Source organism: Vicia villosa, linkage group LG7, assembly GCF_029867415.1.
Source record: "Vicia villosa cultivar HV-30 ecotype Madison, WI linkage group LG7, Vvil1.0, whole genome shotgun sequence".
NCBI classification, from domain to species: Eukaryota; Viridiplantae; Streptophyta; class Magnoliopsida; order Fabales; family Fabaceae; genus Vicia; species Vicia villosa.
Genome location: NC_081186.1, coordinates 77,826,076 through 77,848,364, shown reverse-complemented (window position 1 = coordinate 77,848,364; position 22,289 = coordinate 77,826,076). Strand labels below are relative to the sequence as shown.

The window sequence follows — 22,289 nt, the reverse complement described above, 5'->3', positions numbered from 1 at the left end:
GTTCAGACTTTTGTAGAACCCCATTTATAGTAAGTTCCGAATCCTTCAAAACACTTTTCATAATGGACACAATAACTCTTCTTCAAGTTCAATCAACAAATAAAAAAGAAAAGCAGCAGAACCAAAATCTGATAACAAGAATCTCGAAAAGCTTCGGCAAGAGTGAGGTAGAGTCCTCCATTCTGACTCCCACTCATTCACAGGGTTGCACATTATTTTTGCGGCATCCGCATCATTGCTCTGTAGGCTTTGCTTACAATTGCATATGTCTAGCAATTGTAAGCAAAGCCTACGGAGCAATGATGCGGATGCCGCAAAAATAATGCGCAACCCTGTGACTGAGTGGGAGTCAGAATGGAGGACTCTACCTCACTCTTGCCGAAGCTTTTCGAGTTTCTTGTTATCAGATTTTGGTTCTGCTGCTTTTCTTTTTTATTTGTTGATTGAACTTGAAGAAGAGTTATTGTGTCCATTATGGAAAGTGTTTTGAAAGATTCGGAACTTACTATAAATGGGGTTCTACAAAAGTCTGAACTTTACCTAGAAGACAGTGTAAGCAAAACTGTTAGGGAAGAGTTGGTGTTAAATACATTTGAGGGAAATGTTTTGGTAAAGAAAGAGATTTCATACATAGAAAGTTTGTACAATTTATTTAGAAGAATGATTGAAAAATCTTTTGCTTTTGCTCATCAAGAGAGGGATTCCTTGATTTTGGATTTTTCCGATTTTTCAATCACCATCATTTGCCCAACAAGATATATTAAGGAAGAATATGGTGTTCAACTTAATGATTTCATTTTGGCGTGTATTCTTTGTAGAGAATGTATGGTTATGGAAGAAGGTATAAACCTAAAGCAATATACAAAGGTATGTTTTTTTTTAGGGTTAATTGCGATTCACCCCCTGCCATTAGGGCGAGGTTCGGTTTTGCCCCCATGAAGTTTTTTTTTTGTAAACCACCCCCTTATAAAACATAGATTCTGTTTTCAGAACCCCCTATCCCTTGTCTGGCTGACTGGACGTGGGAGACCTTGTTACTTTTTCAAATAGGAGGTGATGTCGTCTTATCATCATTTTTTGCCTCATTCTTCCTCCGTCGTTATCTGATGAAAATAATTTCAATGGGAAAATTAGATGCGAATGCTACCTGGAAGATGACAACATTCCTTTTAAAACAAGTCTTTCATTTTAATTATTTATTGAAATTGAGGAAAAGTTGAATGTGGTGATTAAAGGGATATGCCAAAACAATTTTGTTGATGGGAGCATCTTTTTAGCATCTCTTTTGTTTCTGCATGGAGGTGCAGTTCAAACGAATGTCTACTTCAAAGATACAAGCTGTAGCATCTCTAAAGTCGCTAAGAATGGTAGTTTGCCATCAAGAGGAAGATTGACCAACGGAGCCGGATTTTCATGAGATGAACATAGAGCATATTATGTGACGGATATGTGAGAATGTGAATCACAAGAACTTGCACTGGTTGCGGTTGATTTCTCATCATCGTTGAAGATGAAGAATGATAAGAGCTTAGCCTTGAAGAATGATATGGAGTGCCATAGGAAGAACAGCAGTGAAGAAATCTATTTATTTTTAAGAAGATAACACAGTCAGCATTGTTCCTTTGCCACGTAATCCAATAGTTAAAACCCAGTCAGCACTGGTAGTAAAAGGGTGTGGTGAAACTGAATTTTCATTTTTATAAGGGTGTCTTCTTAAAAAAAGTATTCAGGGGGCAAATCTGAAACACGCCCTAATGGCAGGGGGTGAATTGCATTTAACCCTTTAATTTATAAATAACTTAGTTGATTGGTTGAAAATATCTTAGTAATGTGTGATTTATTCACTTACCCCCGGAATTAATAATTCTTGATTAGTCTTAATATTTAATACTATTTAAAACTGCAATATTATTAGTTTCATGTCGGTCAAAGATTTGGTACCGACTACTTCGCGCTGGACGGAATCCCAATAACAGGAGGTTCATTATCTAGCCTATGTCATACCCAAGATATAAATACTTTCATAAAGGATTCTAAGTCACGCAATATCTAATTTCTATTTCCACTGTCTTCAATCTTGAATTCTAAATAGATTTGAGTGTTGGAGTGTTAGTCATGCTGGCCTACCTTTCTCCTTAGATCTAATGTATCCAAGACAATAACACCTAATAACAGCACCAAAACAACACTGATATCTCTGGTTCAAGAAATATTGAATTGTCTAGGATTTTGGATTTTTAAATTCTCAATCTATATAATATGAATGGACATAATATAAGTTTTAAATATTATAAATTAATATTGAATTGCAGGTCTTAAACATTATTTTAGGGTAACAAAGATACATACTATAATGCATTTTGAAATTGGGTAAGATAAATAAGAACGACTAGACTGTCTGTGCGTTGGAAGGTATTCTAAAAGGTAATTGGAAATTTTATGATTTTATAATATGCATTTTATAATTTTATGATTTAGTCCTTGAAAATTTGTTGAATCAGAAAAATTCTTTCACCTGCTTAAAAAAATGAACATCTAGAAAATATGGCATCAGTGACTTGTAGACAAATCCAATCAGGTCTTTCAGTTTTCTAGAATTGACACAGTAAAATTACTTTTATGTGGTTAAAAAATCAAAAGTAAAATTAGTGTGTGATTAAAAAATCAAAAGTAAAATTGTTATGATATACATATTTAATTTATAAACAAAAAAAAAAACCATTTGATATCCCATGAATTGTGTGCAACATAAATAGAGACAATAAAACAAAAAGATTGTGGGATTTGTGTATAAGATAAAACAAAAAGATTGTAAATTGTAAAAGTTTAATATTTGATTTGATATTTCCAATCTTGTGGTTGTGGTATTGGTTTGACATTTGATTCAATTGATTATTAGTTAGACCTTTCAACTTTTAAATACTTTACTATGACATACAAAATTAGTAGCAATTTTTTAATTAAAAAAAAAAAAAAGAGCATACATTAATAAGCAAAATTCATTATAAATATTTCATTGATAAATATTTCATTTAGATCTAACCTGAATAAGTAAAATCTGGTGTTGGAGAATGAGGAAAAGTGTAATCTGTATTTGTCTCTCCCTGGTCATTAATAAGCACAAAAATAAGTTAGAAAATGTACAATGTTTTCACATGTATTTTATTCATATTTAAGATAATTGAAAATTTTAGAGTAAAACCCCTAATATATCTTATGAGAAAGGCTACTTTGACACTAAATTTTACACTTACACCAGATTTTGTACTAAGAACTAGTCAGAGACCCGCTGTCTCCCGGGTGCGTTATTTGAGATGTAGATTTTTATGATTGAAAAGAAAAATGGCAAGTAAAATTTGTTGACGAAAATGAAAATATAAAATAAAATTGAACGATTATAAAAAAATATATTCTAATTTCATATTAGTAGTATGAAAAATATATTTTAAGTTTAAATAATTATACATAAAAAAGATTTAATATGGGCCAAGAAATTTCTGTCAGTTGGGGGGAAACTGCATTTACAATGGGTGAAAAGGAATATATTTGTCATAGACAAATCCTAAGAGTGCATATTTGGTTTATTTCCTTATCATGTTGCAGATTTGTTATAACTCCTGACTTAGTCAGAAACTGTTAAGAGTCCCACATCGGACAATATATGGCCTGAACATGTCCTTATAAAGTGGGGGCAATCCTCACCCTACAAGCCGGTTTTGTAGGGATGAGTTAGGCCCAACCACACTTCTTAACATGGTATCAGAGCCTCGTTTAAGATCCGGTGGGCCACCTTCTATGGTTTATTTCCACGCTCCAGTTGTCTAGTCTTGGGCGTGAGAGGTCTCTGATATTTCTTTCAATCAATGCCATACAACAAAATCTGTCAGACAGTAAAGCATAAGGTGTTTGATATTTAGACAAATTTAAACCCCTTGACAACATAATCAAATTTACAGAGAAGCCGAATGTCTAAGAATCTGTTGCAAGCATTCATTTGACTTTCATTGTTTCAAACATGACAGCAAACTCTACAAATATATTATAGTTGCACCCTCATAGCTCTTAATTCACCTTAATTGTGAAATTGTTCATAAAAGGCTAAAGAGACACATAATATGAATAATGGTTTGGTTAAAAATTAAGAATTATGAAACAACATAGACACTCAAGTTAACAAAATATTTCTTATGTTAAAAAGTAGAATGAAGAATGGCTTTGTTAAAATGAAGAATAAAGAGTCGGATTAAAAGAATAACTGTTCTATTAAAAAATGTAATGGTACCAATTAGTTGAATCCCATAGGCTTAACCATATTAAAAAATGTAATGGTACTATATATGCGCACATCAAATGCAACAAAACACATATCATTCAAACAAAAAAGACAACTAATATAACAAAATAATAGTTATGGATGACCATTCTTACAAAATAGACATTGAAAAGGTGGTATTTGATTCTTACATTTGGTTCTTTTGGATGATTGTTTGGGTTAGAAGTTGTGATGTCATGAACAGAAGCATTCGAGGTATGCTGGTATAAGACAGTAAATGAGATTCGAGTAGAAAGCAATAACCAAAGTATCGTATCAAAAGTGAAACTAACGTGTAGTACCTCATCTGGGGTTAGGTAGTTCTTAAGTTTGTTGAAAACATTGTCCTCATCAAGTATTGTCACAATTGAAAACTGTTGGTAAGAAGATTGATACTTGATACGGAATGCCATGTCTCTATTCAACAAAACATCGACGTGAGCTGGCCAGATTTTAGGGTTGTCCTCTCCAGCCTATGCGATCAATAAAGTGATGTAATTTTAGCAATAAATTTTATGGAGTGATATATACAATACGGGATTCATAACATGACCTAAAAGACGCACCACTATCATGAGTTGCCTTATTTCCTTAGCAGATAGTTTAGTATAAGGTATCCAATCCTTATCCCAAAAGACAAAGGTTCCCTTAAAGCCATCATATTCATTTTCAACTTCTATTTTGAATCTAAAATAAAAACGTGAAGAAGTTAGTTGAGGCTACATACAATCGAGCCACATATGTATCGATATTTTCAAAGTTAGAAAGGAAGATGGCTTACTTTGTAACTGGTTCCACATCTTTAACTCCACAGTGACAATCAACTTTCCCGTTAACCGATTTGATAGAAGACTTGCAGCTGGGGCAAAAGATTCAAAAAACATCCGATCCTCGAAGCTTTGAATCCTCAGGTTGTTCCAATAGTTGTTGCGAAACAATCCTAACAATAGAAAAAAATATAGTCAAACAACCCACCAAATACCTTAGTAAATATTTAGAATGAAAAATAACAAAAACAGGACTACCTTGGCTCCTTCATAAATCTCTCAAATACTCTTGACCTCATTAGGGCTAGTCCAGTTTTGGTTTGTGGATTGAATGGAAGAATCACAACTCACAAGTCAGTGATAGAGAAAGAGGTTGTGCATTTGTCAAATCAGTTTCTCCAAAACTGTGATGTATACAAATATAAAATCATTAAGTATTAGAATACCGAAATGAAATCCTCTAATAATTATAACATGGAAGGATATTGCTAAAAAATGCAAAGTGGCAAGACTGAATTTGAAAGTTTCAGTTTCATAATTCAAGAAGAATTACAATTAGCACAGTGATGATAAACCAAACATTAACAGAAAATAATAAAAGTCATGGAAGTGGAACCAATCATATAGCATATCAGCTTTGTATCCAGGGTAAAGTGGCAAACCTGGATTTGAAAGTTTCAACTTGTGGATGGTCCAAGTTAATGTACAATCTAGAGCCGTTCCAAGCGTTAGATAGACTTGGTAATCCAGAGACTGTAACATAGTGCATAGTTGAAAAAACGGATTAACATTTCGCCCAAAGGCAAAGCGCATTAAAGTTGAAAAGCTATAAATAAGTGGGAATAGAATAAAGTATTGACCTGTATTTGGCTTACACCAAGCATGAGACAAAATTATAATGGTCGGACCAGAAACTTTGTTAGGAGGATTGTAGTTCATGAATTGTTTTCCATAATCATCCCACAAAGCAACCTCCCGACTTTTTACCGCCACCTCCCATTTTGGTCTTAACAACATCTTGTAGAACACCAATAACATCTATTTAAAAGCAAGACAAATCTGAAGTCAAGATATATAAATAGCACAGATTGTCATGATATAACAAAGAGAAATATTTCAGATTTCATAAAGCAAGCAGATTTACAATTAGCACAAAGATGATAAACCAAACATTAGCAGAAAATAATAAAAGCCATGGAACCAACCATATAGCATATCTGCTTTATATCGTCCATTGAGAAAGTTTCCAATTGCATGGAAGTTAAATTTGTGTGTTGGAATTTCTGGTATCTCCACATTGGTTTCTTCACATTGGTGATGGTAGTCCCTCCATTAAAGAGAAGCTTGAGCTGGTTAGAACAAACTTTGAAAGGGCCATCATTAACCACTGGCTCCCCATTATAAAGATAATAAGTTTCATGTTCCTTTATCTGGTCAACCCAATCTTTAAAATCCCGATTCCGAGTGGTGACATGAATTTGGTCGGCCTGAGACTTAAATGAAATAACAATTAGCAGAATACAGGGTATGTGTAAACATGTATACCACAGTATTACCTGTCCATCCTGTATAACCATTTCTAGGTGTTGTTGTCCTGACTTTTCCTTAACCACCCACAAGTCCACTACCCTTATATGCATTTTCCACACCTGGTTTCCTTTTACCAGGTCCTTGATGAGAATGGGAGCCCTAGACATTGTTAAATTTCAAAGCTGTCAAATGTTCACAAAAAAAGAAAAAAAGTTTAACAAATGGCCTGATAGCTAGTATCAAAAGTCACAGTTAGCAAATAGTTACTCATATAAAGCTACTGGTAGTATCAACCTTTACTAATAAATACAGTCTGCAGTGTCAAATGTTAAAAAAAAACAAAGTTATTTTTAAAGGACTGCTAGGTAGTATCAAAATGACTATTAAACATGTAAAGATATAACCTTTACTAAGTCTAACGATGGTAATGATAAAAAGACACATTCTAACCATGTGTAATGAAAAAAAGAGTGCTAAAGAGATGTAAAATGGGTAAAGGATACACAGTCGAACCATTGTTTTTGTACAGAATGTAAAGCTATGTTTTTTACGGAAATTAGGAAAGCTATGGTTTTTACGGAAGGAATGAGAAATGAGGAAAAAAGCTTGATTTTAGAACCTTTGATTTTTCATGATAACCTGCTAAATGTAGATCTTCCATAAAAATGAGGGAAAAAACTATGGTTTTTACGGAAGGAATGAGAAATTTGTAAAACTTTGAAAAAGTGGAAGTTTCGAAAAAGTTTGAAAAAATGAAGATGAGGAAGAAAGTCACCTTGTTGAAAGATGAAGAGCTTCTTGTAGAGATGAAAGATGCAGAGGAGAAAGTCTCTTTGAGAGTCACTGTCAGTTGGGGTTATGAGAGCAAATAGTTGGAGTGTACCTGTTACTGTAACTGTTACTACATAATAAGCTAAGAAATTCAAGATGAAATTGTGAACAAGTTGCAGGTTATAGTAATATGATGGAGGTTTTTTTACTATGGCGGATCAATGTGTTTAGGGTTTGTTTACTACGGTTTGGTTGGTTCCGTTTGCTTCTTCTCCGTTATGAGTTATGTAGAAGGACTTGCTGAAGAAAGAGATAACAACAAATTTTTCACCCAAAATATTATAAAGCTTAAAAAGAAACAATTTCAGAAAGAGATAAACATTTGAAATAAAATTGCACTTACTATTTTCAACATAGTCTTTTCCAGTGTGGTGATGAGGTTGGTGGCCTTCTTCAATCACTTCCTTCGACATTTTTCAATGTTTTTTTTGGTACTGTTGTGGGAGTTGTTGGAGGAACTGAGTGTAGATGTGGATAACTTTAATGTGTTATTAGCTTATAAGTACACCCATGTGCATGTGCATCACATCACACTCGTATGGATTTGGATGCGACTACTACTAATATTTTTTCTTTTCTTCCCAAAAGTATGAATCTTTTGTTTGTTTTAAGATGAACGATAGTAAAAAGCCGGGCGGGACAGTCCGTCCATTTAGGTTGATATCATATTTAAAATTTTAAAATTTAAATCTGATATAAATTGTGGTTTTTTTATTTTAAAAGCTCAATTTTGATCGATGAAATTTCAGTTTTTTACAGATTCCATTAGGTCGATTTATCGGATAAATCGAGTGGATTTAATCAATTTAATATTTATTAAACTAAATTTATAAAAATTATTTTTTATATAATTCAGTAATATTTATTTTTAATTTTAAAAAACTATCAAAATTTTAGAATAGTACAACATAAGATCGTACTTTTATTATTAAAAAAATTTATTATTACGTGATACTATTTTTAATATTATTTAAAATTAATTTGATCATTATCATATTTTAAACCACAATGTCATTATTAAATTATAAAAATAATAATATCATAACATTATTGAACTTCATTTTTAAAATGAATCAATATCGAATAATAAAAATAAAAAAATTAAATATTAGTTGAATTCAATCGAATTCAATTTTCTATTGATAAAAAATAATCATTCGAGTCTGACATGAATCAACTTAATACTCGATCTGATCCGAACTGTTTGTACAATTATTATAATGAGTCACTCGATTTGAATCGGTAGAAATTTATCCACCCCAGTAAAAAGGATGATAAGAAAAATGTGTGATATATATATATATATATATATATATATATATATATATATATATATATATATATATATATATATATATATATATATATATATATATATATATATATATATATATATATATATATATATATATATATATATATATATATATATATATATGAAAGTAGATGTAATATAGTGATTCACTCCATTGATGAAAAAATTACCAAATTTATTATTTGCTTAGAACGGGTTTATAGAAAATTTAATGATTTATTTGGTGATTTTACAAGAATATATTTTAATAAACTAAATAAAAAATAATTAGAAAGTGCAATTGTAAAGATTAATTACACATTAAATAAAAATGAAACTCAGTTTAAAAGATTTTTTAAGAAAATTACGGTTATTATAAATTAGAAGGAGTAAATCATTAGTTAAATATAATTAATAATCAAACTTGTGTAGTCCATTTTACTTAGTCACCAGTTGCTATGGAGGGTCCCACTCCTGTAGTAATTTGGTTACGAGCAGTTGGCGTTTTTATGATAGCAACGTGCTCCATTTATTACTTCTGCAGGAGCTACTACTTCATTGTTATTACACAACAATCTAACAAGAGTCATGTAAAGTTAAAACTTTCAAGTTACATATCCCCATCATTCATTGCTTTTAATGTTGTATTTTAGCCCACAAAAGAAAGGAAGTTGCAAAGCTTATTCAACACGTTTTCTCCTGTCAGACTACATCTTCGCCTTTCAATATTCAGCACGTTTTCTCCAAACTAGTACTCCTACAGTTTTTATGAAGAGAGTGATAAAATTCAAACATGAAGGTAGAAGATTTATCACCAGCTATTGTACGCAAGGATTTAAAAATGGTTGGGATTGTCTACAATTTTTTACGATTCCAATCCAGTCACAACACTAATTGGAAACCCGAGTATCAATTAACTACAATTTATTTTTTAATATAAAATTGATAAATAACAGTATCGATATCAAGCCTGTTATAAAATTGATAAATAACGGTGTATCGATATCAAGCCTGTTAATTGTATTGGACCGGCCAGTTCAATCAGTTAGACTGAAAACAGACCTCAATCCAGTCAATTTGGCATAGAAAACTAGCATGCTTTAGAACCGGGAAAATTATTTAAAAACCACAATTAAAAGTTTATATTCAGTGTGATTTATGATTAACCACTGTGAATTCACGTGGGAGGGAGCGTATATGGAATTCAAAGACCATTCATTATAAATAGGCTGTTTTGCTACACAGGTTTATTTGAGTTTCCGATGTGGGACATATGACTAAAATTAAAATGACAAAAACATAACCCAACATAACGCATGAGTGTTTTTTTGTTTACAGCACCCACTTCCATCATCTCTATTTGGATTCTTTAAATGAGATATACTGAATTTTTTATATTATATTACACATTTTTATTGTTTAAATAGCTTTACTATATTTTTCAAATATTCATAAAACTCATAAAAAACTCTAAAATAAGTCCCACTGAATAATATCTTAAAATATAGTTGTTGTAATTTTTCTTTCAACTAACAACCCATCTGGCACGTAAAAAAAGTTCACATATTAAAAAATGGCACTTTTTCCTCAATTATCCATCAATTCTAACAATTGTCGTGTACAACTATTTTGAAACAAATGAAATATTCATTAACTAACATATTATATTTAGCGTTTAATAGATATACTGACAGTATAAAACTATTTTACACGATCATTCAATAAACAACCACCAATTTGTCATGTGATTAAAAAAATAGTATTTTAATTGAATACATGGTTGTGATTAGTTGACAGTGTAAAATTATTTTACACTGTCAGTGTATCACCTATTTTCTCTTACATTTATTGAATTATCAACAAATAAAATACAGATACACATTTTCTCTTATATTTATTGAATTATCAACAAATAAAATACAAATGTAATATAACTAATAATTAGATTACAAATTCTAAAAAAAATTATTTTACATTTTCGATTACCGGTGTTTAAACTTTAAACAGACACTCAGACATCTATCCACTTTTTTGCACTAACCCGTTTAAATATTAAAATTGTCTATATAAAGAAACATGAGGGCATTTATCCATATATGTATTAAATTTTGCTTACAATATGTAATATTGTGATATTAAAATAATGGGTTAGTGAACTTTTTCGTCCCTTTAAATATTTTAAATTTTGTTTTTAGTCCCTCCAAATTTTTTTTTTAAGAAATCGTCCTTTCAAAAAATAAAATTTGAATTATTGGTCTATAACATCAAATTTCGTAGCTAATCGGTGGCTAAAGTCGTAGTTAATCTCTAACAAATTTGACGTTAGGGACCATTTAGACAAAAAAATTGAAGCGACGATTTCTTGAAGAAATTTTTTGGAGGGATTAAAAACAAAATCTACAATATTTAAAGGACAAAAAGTTCATTAACTCTAAAATAATATAATAATATACAATAGATGTTTGTAACAATAACAAAGTTCAAGCTCTAATAAATATCAATTTAATATCACCATATAGTTAGTCTTCAAATGAATAAAACTATATAAATAAATAAAAGATTAATAATATTAAGAAAAATATTGCTTGTTTCTTGCAAACAAATTTTTTTCATAATTCTGTTTTCTCATATAAGAAAATAATTAATATTAATTGAATGACAATGGAAAATGTAACTCTCTTTTAAATTCTCATAAAATTTATAAATAATTCAATTTAAATCACCACACAAGAGTGTCACTAGTCATAAAAACATACATCAAATCGGGTGCAATTACCGTGCATAGATAAAAATCTATGCACCATGCATAGATCATTATGGACCCTTGGATCAAATTCTAGACATCAATTGTTATTACTCAATACTCACTACTCAATACTCAATACTGGATTTCCAATGACTTATGTAGGCTTATGCACGGTGCATAAAGAAATCCTTATGCATATTAGCCAAAGCCCATCAAATCTATCATGTTCCGTAACATGGGTTACAATAATAACAATAGTTTTTCATAAACATGTACATTCATGGTATTTATGCAATTTTAATATTTATTTAAAGACATCGTAGTGGAATCATCATCAATAAACATTCTCAAACTGTCAAACTCATGACATCTAGTCTCTTAAAAGAGTTGAAAATAAAATTGAATCTAACCATTAAAATCCTTGCAAAATCACAAGACAATGGTGATATAAAAATTCATTCAAGCGTTCCCGACCCAATGTTAGATATCAGAGCAAGACACCTCTAAATTAACAAAAAAAACTAATAAATACTCCAATGAGTTATCTTTCTTATATTTGCAGTTACTCTTAAGTATCTATACGTTACCCACGTTGTGACAATATTCAAACAGAACGAGTGAGTAATCATAATCAATTATAAAAGGTATAAGAGAAAAGCAACTTCCACAAGTATAGTTTGCAATCAACAACATCAATACAATGTATGCTCACACCTTTATTCATCCAAAATAACACACATACAACTATCATCATACAATTCATCATGTAAGCACTTGTCGGCTTAATATTCATCACAACACACATCTTTTATAAGATTATGCAATGTCACATAAAATGTTATGCAATGACGCTGACTCAATGCATGTGGTACCAATTATGAGCACCTGGTTCATTTTCCTCCATGATCCCTATTATAGGATCGATTACCTCTTAGAACCAGAGCACATAAAAAATCACTACCATCACCATAGTAACCCTTCACTAAAATCCTTGGACACAGAACTTTATCTACTCGCACTCGAACCATCACCATAGAAAAAGGAGCCACATCATAAATAGAACTGAAGTTCCAATAACATAGATGCATGAACTCCCAGCATGCAACAACAACACACATATGTTCGACCTTAGCTAGTCAAGTGTGTCCTCAACAATATTATTCATCGTCAATAGCACTATATATATGAACATGTAGCATCATTAAGACATTATCATAATAGCATCATTAAGACATTAACGTTGTTCTGTTCCGTAGATGCACCTACGAAAGTCTTCCACATGTGTATCTACGGAATCAGCCCAAACCCATTAAACCAGAATAGAGGCATTTTTAACCATAAGACATTGCATTGATTCATTGATTAATCGATATTACAACGAAATTTCAAACGGAAAATTAAGAAAACTAAGAGATCTAAGAAATTAAAACGGTTAAAATAATATCATCTAATTCATGCATCATTTGAATGCAATCCATGTGGAATTTTACTTCAACCCACCAACATTCTATTTTTCCGGTCTCAAATGAGGTCCTTGCTCTAAGCCTCTTGATCCTTTTGATTTCCTCTCCGGGTTTGTACTCCCCCTCTAAAAAAGACATGATAGTCCTCTTGAGTTGGTCGAAGGAATGGATATTCCAAACCTTCACCGACACGGGGGGTTTGATAGGAGAGAAAATGACATGCCCATCCCTTATCCGATATTCTGGTTTAGGATCGGAACGCTTCATTGATGTTCGGTGACATCCATCTGGCCTAATGCAAGACATTTTTATGTTTGTGTTTAGGGTTTGTGCTTCTGTATAATGCAAACCTAGAAACCCCAAATTTATACAAGCCTTTGGAGAATATGGACTACTTTCAAGCCCAAAATCCAACTCCATCATTGAGAAACCCGTAACCACACTTTGACTCATTTTCAATATGGATCAAACAACTTCAAACTTGCTTATCTCCATTGATACCCAAACCTATTGATCAGAAAAATAACAAGTATAATATTTTGCCTCTGTAGTAATAGAGGAATTCCCCAAATGTCGTTCTCAAGGACAGCGTATCAGTATAGAGCTTAATTCGTTGTTCAATTAAACAAAAAAAACTATATTGGGGTTTTGATTTGAAATTATAAATTAACAATAAATAAAAATAGCAGAAAATTGACTAAGTGGTTTTAACAAATATGAGAGCATGCTAGGGTAAAATGTATGATTTTCCCTGTAATAACCTTGAATTTTGATTTCTTCAACAAGTTCATAACCTTTAATTACCGCCCTTTAGATTATTTTCCCCTAAGTCCTTAGTGAGAAAATCTTTGAACATTCATCCTAAATCCTAAGTCCTTAAAGAATTATGATAAAATCAAGCCTTTATATTATCAAGAGTTAACCAGTAACTATAGGGTATCCCAAGTCCTAGGTGATATCTACTATAGTCTAATCGTACAAAAACCTTAACAATCGTTGTCCATCTGGTTGTTAACCGTAAATCAATCTTGTTGGTCCGACAAAGAAAGCATAAAAACCTTGTACAATTAAATTAATAAGAAAACAAATCTATTGATGAACTCAAGAATTCAAAATCATTACAGAATCAAATCAGGGACACCCCCTAGGATTGAGGGTATTAGCTACTCATATCCTTCAAAGAAAACAAAATATAAAATAGAGACATTACAAGAATTGAGATGAAAGTTGATCTTCAATCGCTTTCGTTCATGAAAACCTTATTCTCTCCCAAACCCTTGTTATCTCCAATCTTCAATCGTGTCTTCTTCTCTCGGCCAAAAAGTCCCTTCATTCTTCTTCAAAACTCAATTAAATAGCACACATTCACTTAGGTTGGTTGGAAGTACCCAAAACGCCCCCACGGCTTAACCCATGGAAAAAATATGAAACGAATCATAAAATCAGCGTCACATGCTGATACGGGCCGTGTCAGCCAACACGGGCACCCGTGTCAGACTTCTGCCATCCTAAAAGTTATTTTTTTTCTCCCAGGCCTCCTGACACGGGTTCCCGTGTCAGGTAACACGACCCGTGTTATCCCTTAACATCATAATTTGGCTTCGAGTTATTCATCAAAGTTGTAGTCCTTTATGTTAGCGAAAGTTTGCCACCAGAACCGCGTCATTCGGAGTTATGAAGCTCTAGTTACGATCAAAATACTACACGCCTGTCACGATGAGAAACATGCTGAAAATTTCTAGATCTCACACTTTCTAACACGGGCCGTATCAGCCTCCTGACTTTCATCTCTGTTGCATTTTCTTGGCCACGCTTCATCCTAACATGGCCAGTTTCAGGTGACATAGGTGGTCGTGTCAGCCCTCATGTAGCATGATTTTTCACTTCCTTCGAAACTCCCCTTTTTGTACTTTTTCACATTGATTTGTCTCGATTTATTCTTTTGAGCCTGCAAACAGTAAAATTCACAACCAAAGCATAAAATGTAGAAGAATGAAGTAAAATCTTTGACAATATAAATGAAAGGTATATGAACTAACTGACAAATAAACGTGTAAAAACCACTGATCACCTATGAACACGAATTAACATATCAAATCGAAGGGAATTTCATAAGCTTTCCAAAATTTCAAGAATTACTTGAAATGGAGCTTCAAGCAGAAATTTATGATCGATTAAGTGAGAGCTGCTCTAGAGTTGCGAAAATGGAGATGGTGGTGAAGAACATAAGTTTCTCTCCCTTAGCTCTCTCGACTCCACTTAACAAAAATTTGAATTGTAAATTCTATCCAACCAAAAAATGCCTTATGTTCACATGCAGTGGCGGAGCCAGCGTCCGGCGAGGTAGGGCAGCTGCCCAGGCTCCGCCGCCACACTTCAAGGTAGTAATTGCATTTCCGTCGATTCCGGTGAGTCAAGTATTGTACGTTTTTGTATTTCTCTTCTTCTCTTCTGTTTGATTCTGGTTGTTGAATGGTAGTTGTACTATTGTTGAAGATTGATGCTTAGTTCTTGCTACCAAATGATTTCTGACTTAAGAGTTTTTCATCTTGCACACAAGGCGTTTGATGAAAAGTTTCAACCAAATTTTTTTCACTTTTTCTGTTTCAGTTTGTGGATACACAGTGTATCTTAATTTTGTTATTATCGTGAAACCGAGAGCGTTGCGAGAGAGTAAATTCAGCGAGAGAGAGCTATCCGAGAGAGTTTGGTGAGAGATCGAGATTGAGAGTGAGGTTGGAGAGGAGATAATTTCAGTTTTGCTAGTGTTTTGTTTGTTCGATTGAAACAAGCTGCGAGAAAGATTAAGAACGGTTGAGAGAGTGGGGGAGCTCAAGCACAGAAGTTGAGTGTGAAACAGAGTATCAAGAAGAAGCATAGAGAGTACCGCAGAAGCAGAGGATAACGTTGAGTGGGTAAGTGCTTCTGTGCTTGTGCTTTTCACGTGAAGAAATAAGGAAGGAACCGATTGTTGATGAAGATGGAGGCGGGTCGGTTTCATGTTGGTTTTAGGGTTTTAGTTGTTGTTTCAATATTGGGTTTAGATGGATTCAATAGGCCCAACGTGAGAGATTACCTGATCCACCCTTCTCTTACAGCCCAGCGAATTCTACTCACACTCACTGCCAGCGTTGTTCTTCAATTTGACCTTGGGCCTTTCTCCTATCAGCCCAATATTTTCTTTTGTTTGATACTCCATTTGTTTTTATTTTTTAGCCCATTTGTTTGTGTTTTTTTTTATGTATATTTTAGTTTTAATATTTTGTTTATGTTTTTAATTATATTTTTGTTTCATTTCAAAAATACAAAAACATGCTTTTATTTTAAATTTAGGCCTTATTTTCATTTTCATATCAAAAATAAAAAACATGCTTTTGTCAAATATTGTTTTGGTCGAAAATTATGAAGCCAGTGGCGGAACTAGTGAAAACTTGCCGGAACTAGTGAAAACTTGCCCAGGCTTCATAATTTTTCTGGCTCCGCCACTGTTCACATGCACTCATGATTAGTGGCCAAAATGTCCTCCAACTAATCCTTATTTACTCTTTTGCCATTTGGTTAGTTTCTAACCAATCTCCTTCCATTTCAACTAACCATTTCTTAAATTAGAGATTAATCCATAATTATTTCTTGGCAACTTTTATATATATATATATATATATATATATATATATATATATATATATATATATATATATATATATATATATATATATATATATATATATATATATATATATATATATGTATAATCATGCTTAGATTAAGGTGGTATATTACCTAAAAAATAGAGATGCAAATGTTATCAACAAATTCATGGTCATGGTTTTGTTACATATCCATTCATTAGTCCTTTTATATATATATATATATATATATATATATATATATATATATATATATATATATATATATATATATATATATATATATATATATATATATATATATATATATATATATATATATATATACCACCATTTCCTTCATACCCACATAGTTCTAAGTCTCAACCCTTCTCTCTCTTTTCTACATATTTTCAATGTCTTCTTCACCTCTAACAGTTGCGCCCAAGAACCATTAGAAAATTTTCAAGAAATCAAGCAAGAAAAATCACAGCGATTTGATCATCAGTTTCATCACATTCACGATTATCAACTAAATCAATAAATATGTTTGAAGAATTTTAATATACCAACATCGAAAAATACGAAATAGTACAAACTAAAAGTATAAAATTTAAGAAAAGAACAATATTTCCAATCACTACTTCCTCGTCTCTATGTACATAAAGTAACGGATTATAAAAAGCACACAATAGGAATGATTCACTTGGTGGAATTAATATTTCTTTATTTTTGAAAAAATATGTCATGTCTTTTCGGTATAACTGCTGGGGGAATAAAGTGCGTTTGTGTGCGTGTGCGCGTAGGGATGTCAACTTGCCTCCGTTAACAAGGATCCCCGTGGAGATTCCCTGTTTGGGACCTCAAAGACGGGGAATTTTCCTCCCGTGGGGACTGAGATGGGGAACAAAGTCTTCCGAAGGCACTTTAGGGACAGGGGTGACGTAAATATCGTTCGTCCCGTGTAGTCCCCGCCCCGCCTAAAATAGCATAATGTCCTTAATTTTTATATAATTTTAAATTATTATGTGAGTTTATTTGTTATTTCATATAATTAATCATATACACAAATTTAATATATATATATATATATATATATATATATATATATATATATATATATATATATATATATATATATATATTTGTTAGTAAAAGAGTGAGATCTAAATGATTATTTTAATTTTTTTAGTTTGGAATTTTGGTGGTCATAACACTCAATATTATAGATTAAATATTGTTAAAAATATATATTTATTTTAAAGGAATTATTTATAAATTACTTGTGGTTAGTTTTTAAAACTTTTACTATTAATTTGGTTTAAAATAATAAATAAATAAAATAATGTTTATGGATCTCCGCATAAACCTTGGAGATCTGTGGAGACTTTGTTGTTTTTAAAATACTTATGGTGCAAATTAACATGGATTAAAGGGTTAGAGATAGGCTTTATTGAGGATGCAAGTCGGTATTTATGAAGAATTGAGGAATACATACCAATTGAGAAATATATAATTAAGAAAAAGTATATATCCTCAACATAATATTAACCATAATGACATGACTTGCAAATTAAGAATATTTTTTTAATGATTAAAACAAAAATATTTTTTAATATATTAGATTAATCCAATAAAATATATATGTCATAAGACAAATTGAACAGTTTAAATTTTTAAATTATAAATAAAAAATTGCAAAAAGAGAGAAAATAATAGTTATCAACTATATACGTTTAACTAACATTGAATAGTAAGATGCATCATGGCTTGTTTGAATATATCAAAGGGATATGAGTTGCTGAACGTCACCTGCCTTTCCCGCGCCAAAGGCAGAGAATCCAGATCATCCAGATCCTATTTTAATGTGGGTCTAAGTTGACGTTCTATCTGCCTTTCCCGCGCCAAAGGCAGAGAATCCAGATCATCCAGATCCTATTTTAATGTGGGTCTAAGTTGACGTTCTATCTGCTTGTACTTGCAGGCATGCCTTGTGCCTGCCTCTTACTTTAATAAAATCCTTCTTTTGCTTTTAAAAAAACATAAATTAAAGAATCAATAATATTTGTTATTAATATACTAATTGTTGTCAATTATATTTGTTAGAAATTATGCCCACATGATATAATGAATTAATCATCAATTTTTTTAATTAAAAATCATTTTGTTTTGCAGAAATGGAGGAGAAAAAGTAATCAAGAGGTGACAGAGGATGACAATACCACCGATTAATTATACTATTTTAGATGATAGTGATTTATAATTATTATTTAGATAGATTTTTAGTATTTAAATCTTTTATTAAATTATCCATTATATAATGTAGTGTGTACATTTGATATATTATAAAGTTTATTTTCCTATACTTTTTTAAATAAAAGTCATTTGCCTATACTTTTTTTATAAAGTTATTGAAATTCATTAACCACCATATGAGCCTTGAAGAAGGAAAAAAATGAATGGATAAACTATTAAGAACTGAATTTAAAAGTATTTTGTTGATGTTGTCTAATTTACTGCATTGAGAATTTAAAGCTACAAGAGGTAGTGGTGTTGTGGTTTAGTGATGACAACATGACGGAGAAAGAAAATGAACATGTTTTTTACCTCTTAACTAAACAAATGAAAATGTATGCTCTGCATTTCATGTTGAAAAAGAAAATACACATGGCACAATGTGAAGCTTTAGATTAAATGAATGGTCCACATCAATTGAAAGTTACTCTGCAGTTGGTAGAGAATCTGGACCAGTAGTCAACTCAACCCGATTCTGGTCATTTCTAATTTTGGCCATTTCTAATTTTCAACTTTGTACAAGTGATATTACTTTTAACAAGACAAAATAAGTTTCATTTCATTTCAATTCCCAAACACCATCGTCTCTCCTTATCTTCTTCTGCAATGGAATCCATCTCTCCCACAACAGTTCCAAAACACCACCGTGAGAATCTCACAAACCCTCTCATAATTCCCCTCCCCCCACCAAACCTGAAGAACATAGCCACAGCACCATCATTATCACCGTATCAGTGATTGGAGCTCTCTTAATGCTCGGCATCATCATCATCATCATCATCATATGGGCTATTCGGGAGGCCAAGGCGCATCCTCATCACATATCTCTCGGCCGACCACAGGTGGAGTTGGTCAACTACCACCTGCCTATGAAGATCGATGTAAGTATTGTTTTCTCTTTATTTTATATTATTTTACAATGTACTTGTAGAATATGGCTAAGTCTAGAATGAGGTAGCAAACATATGGTTCATGGGTGGATTTGATCAACTGTTCATGTTAATTGGGGGCAAATGAAAAAATATTTCTGTTCCTCTGTTTTTTGTATTCATATTCTTATTAAAATTCTGGTGCATTCCATTTATTTTTATTTTTCTAATAAGAAAACTCATGATTTGACACCCACCGGTCTTAAAGTTACTGTACCATTTACAAATTGATAGTACTAACAAATTTATGATTTTTCACTGTTATCTCAAATTTTGATTTTAACCAAATCTTTCTCTATCTGAAATTTTGACTTTGAGAAGATCTTTTTTTTTGTTTTGCAGAAGTGGAGGCGTAGAAAGAATCAGGAGGTGATGACAGAGGATGACACCAATTAATAGAGCAAGCTTTGTGACAAATAGAATAAGCTTTGATGATAGAGCAGTTAATAGAGCAAGCTTTGTGACAAATAGAATAAGCTTTGTGGCAAATAAAAAAATATTTTTGTTCCTCTGTTTTGTGCGTTCATATTCTTATTAAAATTCTGGTGCATTCCATTTATTTTTATTTTTTTTAATAAGAAAACTCGTGATTTGACACCCACCGGTCTTAAAGTTACTGTACCATTTACAAATTGATAGTACTAACAAATTTATGATTTTTCACTATTATCTAAAATTTTGATTTTAACCAAATCTTTCTCTATCTGAAATTTTGACTTTGAGAAGATCTTTTTTTTTGTTTTGCAGAAGTGGAGGCGTAGAAAGAATCAGGAGGTGATGACAGAGGATGACACCAATTAATAGAGCAAGCTTTGTGACAAATAGTATAAGCTTTGATGATAGAGCAGTTAATAGAGCAAGCTTTGTGACAAATAGAATAAGCTTTGTGGCAAATGAAAAAATATTTTTGTTCCTCTGTTTTTTGTGTTCATATTCTTATTAAAATTCTGGTGCATTCCATTTATTTTTATTTTTTTTTAATAAGAACACTCATGATTTGACACCCACCGGTCTTAAAGTTACTGTACCATTTACAAATTAATAGTACTAAAAAATTTATGATTTTTCACTGTTATCTCAAATTTTGATTTTAACCAAATCTTTCTCAAGTTGAAATTTTGACTTTGAGAAGATCTTTTTTTTTTGTTTTGCAGAAGTGGAGGCGTAGAAAGAATCAGGAGGTGATGACAGAGGATGACACCAATTAATAGAGCAAGCTTTGTGACAAATAGAATAAGCTTTAATGACAGAGCAGTTAATAGAGCAAGCTTTGTGACAAATAGAATAAGCTTTCTATTTCTTCGATAGTAGTTTCTATTTACTTTTTTTTTGTTTATGAGTGTGACTTGACCTATATTACTAGGGGTAAGAGTAATCAGTAAAATTTAGATATTAGACGTGACCTATATTAATTACCTTTTCTGTACGTGTGATTTGTAATTAGTATTGGACTATGAGGGATCTACTTTCCTTATCAAAATTTCAAATAAAATATTAGTTTGGATAGTAATTTAGAATATCATTTAATGATCTTACTCTTCTTTATAACTTTTTTTTAGATATGAAAATTTTAAATATCATTTAATTTTTAAACTATTTTAAATAATATTTTATAATTTTTTTTTTAAGATACATCTTTTTTGAAAAACTTAAATGTTTTTTATTATGTTCAAATCTTCAATTATGTGTATGTTATGTTATGGAATGTCAAAATCAATTTTTAATATATAAAAAACAAATTTAATAAAATTTATAATATTTTTAAAAAAAAATTATAATAATTATTTTTAAAAATATAAATAAAATCTTTATCTTATTAAAATACAATCATGAAAAAGTTAGGTAGAGAATCTGGATCAGTAGTCAACTCAACCCGATTCAGGGCATTTCTGATTTTGGCCATTTCTAATTTTCAACTTTGCACAAGTGATATTACTTTTAACAAGACAAAATAAATTTCATTTCATTTCAATTCCCAAACACCACCGTCTCTCCTTATCTTCTTCTACAATGGAATCCATCTCTCCCACAACAGTTCCAAAACACCACCGTGAGAATCTCACAAACCCTCTCATAATTCCCCTCCCCCACCAAACTTGAAGAACATAGCCACAACACCATCATTATCACCGTATCGGTGATTGGAGCTCTCTTAATGCTCGGCATCATCATCATCATCATATGGGTTATTCGGAAGGCCAAGGCGCATCCTCATCACATATCTCTCGGCCGACCACAGGTGGAGTTGGTCAATTACCACCTGCCCATGAAGATCGACGTAAGTTTTATTTTTTATTAATCTTGGTTAAATGGTTTTACAAATTGAATGGATATGATTTTTGTAATGGACTGATTTCAGATCATTTTGTTTCTAGCCGTGTTCTTACTTTACTTTTTTTAGCATACTTGTTGCTTTTCATACCAATTAATTATAGTATTTTGATGACAAAACGTGTTTTAGATGACAATACCATAATTGTAGTGGGTTTTTAGTGG

The 22,289-nt window shown here is 31.6% G+C and overlaps 1 protein-coding gene and 1 long non-coding RNA gene across 4 annotated transcripts; both read right to left on the bottom strand.

The window, feature by feature from the left end:
* Positions 1 to 577: 577 nt before the first annotated feature.
* On the bottom strand, positions 578 to 5,248 carry LOC131620919 (uncharacterized). 3 transcript variants are annotated; one of them, XM_058892105.1, is made up of 5 exons: positions 5,094 to 5,248; positions 4,879 to 4,999; positions 4,615 to 4,785; positions 4,465 to 4,533; positions 578 to 3,104 (listed from the first exon to the last, which is right to left on the bottom strand). In XM_058892105.1, exons 2-5 carry the CDS (start codon positions 4,885 to 4,887, stop codon positions 3,039 to 3,041), a joined length of 315 nt encoding a protein of 104 aa, XP_058748088.1. In that variant the 5' UTR covers positions 4,888 to 4,999; positions 5,094 to 5,248; the 3' UTR covers positions 578 to 3,038. The 3 variants fall into 3 exon arrangements, 2 of the variants coding, with proteins under 2 accessions (XP_058748088.1, XP_058748089.1); XM_058892106.1 differs by lacking the exon at positions 578 to 3,104 and adding an exon at positions 3,111 to 3,880; XR_009289345.1 differs by lacking the exon at positions 4,465 to 4,533.
* A 1,189-nt stretch (positions 5,249 to 6,437) lies between these two features.
* LOC131620920 (uncharacterized) lies at positions 6,438 to 8,007 on the bottom strand. The gene is made up of 3 exons (XR_009289346.1): positions 7,784 to 8,007; positions 7,385 to 7,680; positions 6,438 to 6,768 (listed from the first exon to the last, which is right to left on the bottom strand). It is a non-coding gene; the product is annotated as an uncharacterized LOC131620920 (long non-coding RNA).
* Between the last annotated feature and the right edge of the window lie 14,282 nt (positions 8,008 to 22,289).